Source organism: Zea mays, chromosome 10, assembly GCF_902167145.1.
Source record: "Zea mays cultivar B73 chromosome 10, Zm-B73-REFERENCE-NAM-5.0, whole genome shotgun sequence".
NCBI lineage: Eukaryota > Viridiplantae > Streptophyta > Magnoliopsida > Poales > Poaceae > Zea > Zea mays.
This window is the reverse complement of record NC_050105.1, coordinates 75172977-75182220: the sequence shown is the minus strand read 5'-3', so window position 1 is coordinate 75182220 and position 9244 is coordinate 75172977. Positions and strand designations below refer to the sequence as shown.

The following is a 9244-nucleotide window of genomic DNA, read 5'->3' as shown; positions in this document are numbered from 1 at the left end:
GCCAGGGCCTCTCTGTTTCGACTAGCTGGACTCCAACTCGTCGCCAATCAAATTGATTCCAGACCAAACAAGATACGGACAGATGTCGTCACCAGGCTATTCCAAAAGTTCATTTTGATAAAAGACATAAGATGAAGACCTTTGAATTGATTATTTCAAAATCAACTCAAAGCTCGGGGGCTACACCCATTGGGTGCACCTTCGGTGCACCCAATAGATTCACAAAACTTTGAAGCCAAGTGCTGATTTCTAAAGCATAAGATGAAGGCCTTTGAATTGATTATTTCAAAATCAACTTAAAGCTCGGGGGCTACACCCAACGGATTCACAAAACTTTGAAGCTAAGTGCTGATTTCTAAAGCATAAGAAGAATACCTTTGAATTGATTATTTCAAAATCAACTCAAAGCTCGGGGGCTACACCCATTGGGTGCACCATCAGTGCACCCAACAGATTCACAAAACTTTGAAGCCAAGCGCTAATTTCTAAAGCATAAGATGAAGACCTTTGAATTGATTATTTCAAAATCAACTCAAAGATCAGGGGTTACACCCAATGGGTACACCTTTGGTGCACCCAACGGAGTTGTAAAATATCTCAAGTCAAATGATGAGCTCATAATCAAGAACCAGGAACCTTTGAATCGATTATTTCAAAATCAACTCAACGATTGGGGGCTTGTGGGGGACGGATATCCTCGGGTCCAGTAGGGGGGCGAAAACTCTGCCCGGAGCCACATGCCAGTCGCCCCTCTGAGACATCCTGCCGTGGGCTGGGCAAAGGGAAACGGTGGAAACAGGCCGACCCAGGAGTGCGATGGGCCCACGCCCGGACTAATCGTGGTTTGGGCATGATCATGTTGAGGCTGTTTGTTTTTCCCGTGCCCGATATCCTCAAACCCCGGAGATAGCTCAGAGCAGAGGTGCCGGGTTTTCCTCGGGACAGTGAAGGTTGTTTGCTAATAACTAGGAGATAAGCAGGAAAAGTATGATCAACATGTACGCGGGAAGCACCCTACGGTCGTGTATATAAGGCCAAGGGGGGTCCCCTCAATTTTCATCTCATTAACATCTCACAACTCGGTAGGCACCACTTATAACACCACTCACATACAAAGCCATCCAAGGAAGTAGGGTATTGCGCTCCTCAAAGTGGCCCGAACATGCTGAAATTCGCTTCTCTCTCTCTCGTGCCCAAGCGCGAGCCATTGAGTTACGATCCACAACACCGTCCTACCCAAAAGCACCACGAGGGTACCCTCGGGTGTGCAGTTGGACACTAAACACCGACACTTAGGGCTTTAAAAGGACCCGTAGACGCCATAGGGCAGTACCCAAGCATACTTTGAGCACACCACAACTCCAAAACTTTGTTACCATGCTTTTGATTTGATAGAGACAGATTTGAGCGCATTCTTGAGTTGTGACTCTATCGTTTTGATTCGTGCGCTCTCTTCTTTGTTTGTGTGCGTGTTGTTGCTGCGTTGTGCTCTTGTGTGTGTCTCTACCCCCCTCCTTATTTCGGATTTGATTGTAATCATTTGTGTAAGGCGTGAGAGACTCCAATTTATGGAGATTCCTCACAACGGGGTATTCACATAAGGAAGACGACTGTGGCACTCAAGTTTGATCTTTAGGTCACTTGAGAGGGGTTGAGTGCAACCTTTGACTAAAGGAGTTCATCACAACGTGGAGTAGACATTGGCCGAACCATGATAAAAATTGTTGTGTCTCTTGTCTATTTTACTTCTTGCGATTACTGTCTTCTTGAGTTCTCTACTCATTTGCAATATTGCTCCTAAGTTTAATACTCATCTTAAAGGAGCAACCAAGTGAAGAGTTATCCTTTCTTCTCATCCTAACATGGTTTTAGTTCTCACTAACACATTTTATAAACCAAGTTTGTGTTGTTTAGAGTTAATTTTGCATGATCACATTTTCACCCCCCCCTCTAGGTGCTCTCAACGTGTGCTTCGTCCGTCGAATGCCCATCGCCACCTGGCCAGTGAACCTCGCCTGTCGGGTGCCCTCTCCCCAACCACCCCCTCCCCTTAGCTCGGCCTTGGAGACGAGAAAACAGGCGCCGCACACAACCCACATCCCTCGCCCTCTCTTTCTCTCTCCACTGGATGCCAGTTCACGCTCCCCTCTCTCCCTCACACCCCGCCCAACCAGCACACCGCCACCGGAGCCGTACCAACTGCTCGGAGTGTCGCTGCCGCCGTTGTCATGCTGTTCGCCAGAGCCTGGTCATCCACGCCCGCCGTGCCTTGCCGTCGTTGTCGAGGTTCATCGCTGTGATGAGCCCCTGCCCTTCCCCTCTCTATCCCCTCCTCCTGTCCCATTGTTGCGCCTGCCATGGCCATGGCTCGGCCGAGCTGGCCAACCGCCCCTCCCTCTCCCCTCCCCTTCCCTAGCCCCTGCTCGCGGCAGCTCGCGGCCAGCCCAGCGCGGCGGCCAAGGCTAGCCAGTGTGGCGGCACAGCCATTTGGCGCAGCCAGCCCACGACTCCCAGCCTCGTGCACGCCCCCTATGGCCGGCCATGGCGACCCTGCTCGGCCAACATGCGCAGCCCGCCCACTCCCCTCGTCGACGTCCAGCTCCCCGCCCGTCGAACCATCGTCGTAGCCAGTAGCCCAGGCGCGACACTCGCTCCTTATGCGCAGCGACATCAAGCGAATATGGCTGATACCCATGTCAAGCCCCTGCATTTGTGTCCCGCTGTTGTGCCCTCACTTGTTGAGATGACCAGCACGCGTCTGCCCCTAGATGACGTCTGTCTACCCCCATGCGTGTGCAGAGCCCCACAGTCGCGTCCTTTCTCTTGTGTCGTGTCGTCGTGTGCCATTCGCACGCTTCGTAGCACGTCTTTCGTGAGTTGTTGCGCGTCGTCGTGTGTGTTGTTTCGCTGCATCATTTTAGTGTGTTGCGTGCTCTATCGCACGTCAATAATCCGTTTCACTTAGAATAACTCACATTAATTAAGCTACGTATTTAAAACGACGACTATTCGAGTAGAGAACTAATCGAAACCAAGTAATTAAGTTGTTTTCCTTTTAATAGAAGTCAATTAGTATGATTACATCAAATTAAATATTATAGCTCATATCGTCTTGGGGTGCACGTGACAACCCTCGACCATAGCATTGACGGCTGCTGGCGCGGGCGCAACGACGATGGTGGCAGTGCGGCAGGGGCGGGTGGCAGGCGCAGCAGCGAGGGCAGCGGTGAGCGGGCGAGAGGTGGCGTCGAGCGAGCGAGAGGCGACGAGAGCAGGCGTAGGCGCGTGCGAACTGTGGAGGCTGAAACGGCATGAGACATATATCCAATAATGTCTGACGGCTGTTAGAGAGCTGTTGGACATGAATATTATTTTGATGGCTACTGTAGACCGTTGAAACTTCTCTGTGTCAAATGGCCCCTCTTACACGGCCGTCGGACATAACTAGACTTCTTTCATTTTCCTGTGTGGACTTAGGACATCTTCCTCTATTAATAAGCACTTGGAACATATTCATTCTCAGACCAAATAAATAAGAATCGTTAGCCGGCAGAGCAACATTTAAAACGTTACACATGCGAAAAGAAGAAGAAAAAAACGCCGTCTGCTGCATGAAGAGACCGCTGTCATGGTCACAAAGGTGCCTGGCTTTTAGCAAGTATTGCTTGGCGTCATGCATGCATGAATCGCCTATATATACCTCTGCAACGCAACGCATATATAGGCACCAACAAATCCGTCAGAAATACCATCAAGAAAATACTAGCTAGACTGGAACCAATCGAGAACATGGCGTCTCATCCAGCACATCGTTCCAGCAAGGCAGCTGATGAGGAGCTGCCAAAGGCTTCTTCGACCTTTCACCCAAGTCTGTGGGGCAGTTTCTTCCTGACCTACCAGCCGCCAACTGCACCTCAGGTAGTAGAATTTCATCAGTGGATAAACTTTGCTCGCATATATTTGTAGACGAAACTAACATTGATCTGGGAATATATGTGACGAAATAATTGATCTCACTGTCCTCCGCAGCGAGCAAACATGAAAGAACGAGCTGAGGTTTTAAGAGAACGTGTTAGGAAGGTTTTGAAGGGCTCGACGACTGATCAACTACCAGAAACAGTGAATCTTATATTAACATTGCAAAGACTTGGACTGGGTTACTACTACGAGAACGAGATAGACAAGTTGCTGCACCAAATTTACAGCAACTCCGATTACAATGTGAAAGATCTTAACTTGGTTTCGCAGCGGTTCTACCTTCTTCGAAAGAACGGCTACGATGTGCCATCAGGTATATATATAACATCGTATATCTTCCACTATTTTAAATTTGAAACAAATATTTTAAATTTGAAACAGGACATATAATATAACTACTATTCTTCGTCATGACCCAATTTTGCAGATGTATTTCTGAGCTTCAAAACAGAAGAAGGCGGCTTCGCCTGTGCTGCTGCTGACACGAGAAGCTTGTTAAGCTTATATAACGCAGCATATCTGAGGAAGCATGGAGAGGAGGTACTAGACGAAGCGATTTCATCGACTAGACTCCGCCTCCAAGATCTCCTTGGACGACTTCTTCCAGAATCGCCATTTGCAAAGGAGGTGTCTTCTTCCCTTCGTACCCCTCTCTTCAGAAGGGTTGGGATACTAGAAGCGAGAAACTACATACCCATTTACGAAACGGAGGCGACGCGAAACGAAGCCGTATTGGAGCTTGCGAAACTGAATTTTAACCTTCAGCAACTTGATTTCTGTGAAGAGCTAAAGCATTGCTCAGCGTAAGATTGTTTTCATCTCTCACTTCGAATTAACTGATGGTGCTCTCTCTCTCTCTCATGTTTTAATTGGCTTATTAATTGTTATCTGAACATGCATGTGGTAGGTGGTGGAACGAGATGATAGCCAAATCAAAGCTGACCTTTGTTAGAGATAGAATTGTAGAGGAGTATATTTCTGGATGAATGGAGCATGCTATGATCCGCCATACTCCCTTTCCCGAATTATACTGACAAAGATCACGGGACTTATTACAATAATCGATGATATGTTTGATACACATGGTACCACTGAAGATTGCATGAAATTCGCTGAAGCGTTTGGCAGGTAACGGTTTTTGCAAACCACACATGTCAGATATATATATATATAGTTTGTGTTTTAGAAATAGTACTTGTATTAACTATTTAACACATAGGCATATAAGCCTGATGTACACATAGGCATGTGCCTTCTTGCATCATTTTACATTGGTTTCGGTAAAATAAAAGGGGACAAAAGGTTCATGGTGTAGAACAAATGTTAACCATAGAAATCATTGAAATATATTTTTATAATGCAATATGTAAAGTAAGGAAAGCATTAAACAAACTTATGTACCCTCAAATGATAATATTGTTCAATGAAAGTTAGAGATCAGTCGTCAGTATTTGAATACTGCAGCTTTAATACTATATAGGACACAATGTTCTCATTTTGTAAAATGCAGATGGGACGAAAGTGCAATACATCTCCTTCCAGAGTACATGAAGGATTTCTACATATTGATGTTGGAGACATTTCAGTCATTTGAGGATGCTTTAGGGCCAGAGAAGAGCTACCGTGTGCTCTACCTAAAACAGGCGGCAAGTATTCTACATATTATATACCCTCTTATGAGTGCCTTATATGTGCATGAGAGCATCCTCAAAGAACACACAGTCATTGTAATCATCTAGAAATTAATAAACACTGTGCTCTATAATGAATTATGCCACAGTCGTGAAAAAACACAAAAATATAATATCTTAATATTAAAACCATTCCATGGCTTGGATACATGTGGTGTTGAGTTAGCTATTCATGAGATGCCTTATTTCCTATTAATTGTTTCCTTGTAACTGTATTGCTCATAAAGATGCAAATCAAAACAGAATTGTTTTTTTACAAGCAGTGGAACTTAAGGAAACAGTCTTTGTGTTTTTTTTTGAGTTATTGCATATTACGTGTTCCCTCGGTTCTTTTTTACTTGTTATGTTTTAGTTCAAAAATAAACTAAGGGACGACAGATTATTGGAGGATGGAGGTAGTATATCTGACAGCAACAATATCATGATCATAAGTAACACGTACGTTTCCGTGTTTCATACAGATGGAGCGTTTAGTTGAGCTATACACCAAGGAAATAAAATGGCGTGATGAGGATTATGTGGCGACAATGAGTGAACACCTCCAGGTTTCAGCAGAGTCCATCGGAGCCAATGCTCTAACATGTTCTGCATATGCTGGGATGGGTGATATGTCGATAACAAAGGAGACCTTCGAGTGGGCTTTGAGCTTTCCACAATTTATAAGAACTTTTGGTTCATTTGTACGGCTCTCCAACGATGTCGAATCGACCAAGGTGGAATTTCTCTATCCTTAAACAAGCTATGCGTGTTCGCTTTATATTAAAGCCGGCTGTTTAAATTATTGTAGCTACAATACATAGGGAAAAAAAATACTCCGGTACGGATTAAAGCCAAACGAACAATATTGCGCTTGTTCGAGAAAGTGTATTACTTTGTGCAAAATCTGTATATTTGAGTTCCTTTTAACACTGTCGATTTGGCAGGCATGTATAATGAATTCGGTAGATTCCATTCGTGGTATTTATGATAATATGTTTACATCTGCAATCAAGCATGCATGCACACACCTGACAATTCCTTCTCACTAATTAATGACGCAGCGTGAGCAAACAAAAGACCATAGTCCGTCCACTGTCCATTGTTACATGAAGGAGCATGGAATAACAATGGATGATGCATGTGAAAAGATAAAAGAGCTTATCGAAGATTCATGGAAGGATATGCTGGAGCAATCCCTTGCGCTGAAAGGGCTCCCAAAGGTTGTGCCACAGCTAGTGTTTGACTTCTCAAGAACCACGGATAATATGTACAGGGATCGTGACGCATTGACTTCTTCAGAAGCACTCAAGGAAATGATACAGCTACTGTTCGTGGAGCCAATTCCGGAATGACGAGGCTCGAAGCTTAATTATAAGCAATTATTAGATATATTATGTGCTTTTGGAATAATATAAAGCCACAGTGTCTTCTTGAAGGTCAGGTCATGACGATGATACCAGCAGCCATATAGGATGCTAGCTTGATGGAACTCTATATATAAGCATTATTGTCATAAAAATAAAAATGAATGTACGATTATGTTGTTGCTCCAGTGTATAGAACGGCAAATAGCCATGTACGCCGATAGATGTTCCCTCTTGGGTTGTACTGATACTCTAAAATGGTATTGTATTTTGCTTGTATATATTCTCAAGTAATAATGAACATCTTTTCTATATGTTTCAGCTATTATCGCAGAAAAATACTGAGCGGGTCTTGTTCGGTAATTCCCATCTCACATATGGATTATTGGATGGGACTAGAAAAAATTGGAAAATAATTTTGACTTGCTTATGATTTAAACCCAATCAATTCCCACAAATTTATATGGATTGAGACGACAATCACTACCAGAATTTAGCTTTTTGCCGAGTGTCATATTCTTTGCCGAGTGTTTTATTTCGGGCACTCGGCAAAGAACTCTTTGCCGAGTGCCACGCAAAAAACCCTCGGTAAAAGAAAACACTCGGCGAAGAAGCTCTTTGCCGAGTGTTTTATTTTTGACACTCGGCAAAGAGTTTCTTTGCCAAGTGTCTTTTTTTGACACTCGGCAAAGGGCTCTTTGCCGAGTGTCACAAATACAACACTCGGCAAAGAGCTCTTTGCCGAGTGTTTTTTCTCCAACACTAGGCAAAGACAATTTAAAAATCACATTTTAAAGTAGTAAATTAATTCAAATGAAAAAGTTTTCAACTACAAATTTGTATAACTCATCATGATGTACAATTTATATATTGAACATTTCTTCATATGACAAAATAAAAATAAATTTGTTCATAAAACCTATATCTCTCTCTCGTAGTTTATGAAACTACGAGAGAGACGTATAGAATTTGTGCATATTGTTAGAACCATCATCTGAGATAAACAAATTATCAAACAACCAAAATAAACTTTATAGATCTTGAGAAGTTATAAAAGTTTATAGTTGACAACTTTTTCATTTGAAGTCATATTGTCAACGAAAACTACGTCTGAATTTAAAAAATTTAAAATTTGAATTTTGAAAACGACTTCGAAAGGAAAAACCACCAACATAAAAGTTGTAGGTATTGAAGAGTTATGAAACTTTGTAGTTGACAATGTTTTAGTTTGAAATCATCTTGTTATGCAAAACTATGTTTGAATTTTGAAATTTGAATTTTCAAACTGTCTCGGATGGAAAAACCACCAAAATAAAAGTTGTAGGTCTTGAAATGTAATGAAACTTTGTAGTTGACAATTTTTTGATTTGAAATCATCTTATCATTGAAAATTTCGTGTGAAGTTTTTAAATTTAAAATTCAAATTTTATAAACGATCTCGGATGTAGAAACTATTAAAATAAAACTTTTAGATCTCAAAAAGTTATGCAACTTTATAGTTAGTCACATTTTCAAATGAACTCATTTAGTGCCTTAAATAATCAAATTACTCTCGATTTGTTATAGTACATGGGGAATGGAAACGTAATATAAACATAATTGGTGTAGTAGTGTAGTGGCATAGGAGGGTATGCGCGAGAGAGAGGTTGCGAGTTCGAATCTCACCATTTACAAAACATATAAGTTTGATTCAAAATAATAGTGACAAATGATAGGGCAACGGGTAAGGTAATAGGGTAGAGTTGGAGAGTTGTTCCTAGAATTTAAAAAATGTTTTGCTGTTTTTTTATGTTTTCAATTCTTAATTTGCCGAGTGTTTTTCTTTGCCGAGTGCTTTTTGACACTCGGCAAAGTCTTTGCCGAGTGTCCGAAAAAAAGCACTCAACAAAGAACCCTTTGCCGATGAAATCTTTGCCGAGTGTTCTTTGCCGAGTGTTACACTCGGCAAATCCTTTACCGAGTGTAAAATAGCCTGGTTGGTGCATGAGTTGTGATATAGTTGATGGAAAATATGGTAAACGTGGTCCATATATGGAGTTATTACCAAGGTGAAATAATGCTCATGGTTATATGGTAAACTACACTACACTGTTAAAACAACAAGTCCATGTAGGCCCACCGACGAAGTAGTCTCGCGGTTCATTTTTGAGCCAACATACAAATCAGTCTCTTTAGCAGCAGCGTCAAATAAAAACTGTTTCTTTCCATCCCTATCTATTGACACCTTTTTAG

The 9244-nt window shown here is 42.4% G+C and overlaps 1 protein-coding gene across 1 annotated transcript; it reads left to right on the top strand.

Moving 5' to 3' along the window:
• Nucleotides 1-3737: 3737 nt before the first annotated feature.
• Nucleotides 3738-7326, top strand: LOC109943306 (inactive sesquithujene synthase-like). Its single transcript, XM_035963398.1, is given in 8 exon segments — nt 3738-3918; nt 4030-4291; nt 4406-4781; nt 4886-4949; nt 4952-5106; nt 5489-5624; nt 6131-6382; nt 6710-7326. Coding segments are annotated over 8 exon segments (1665 nt in total). The 5' UTR covers nt 3738-3789; the 3' UTR covers nt 7001-7326.
• The last annotated feature ends 1918 nt before the right edge of the window (nt 7327-9244 follow it).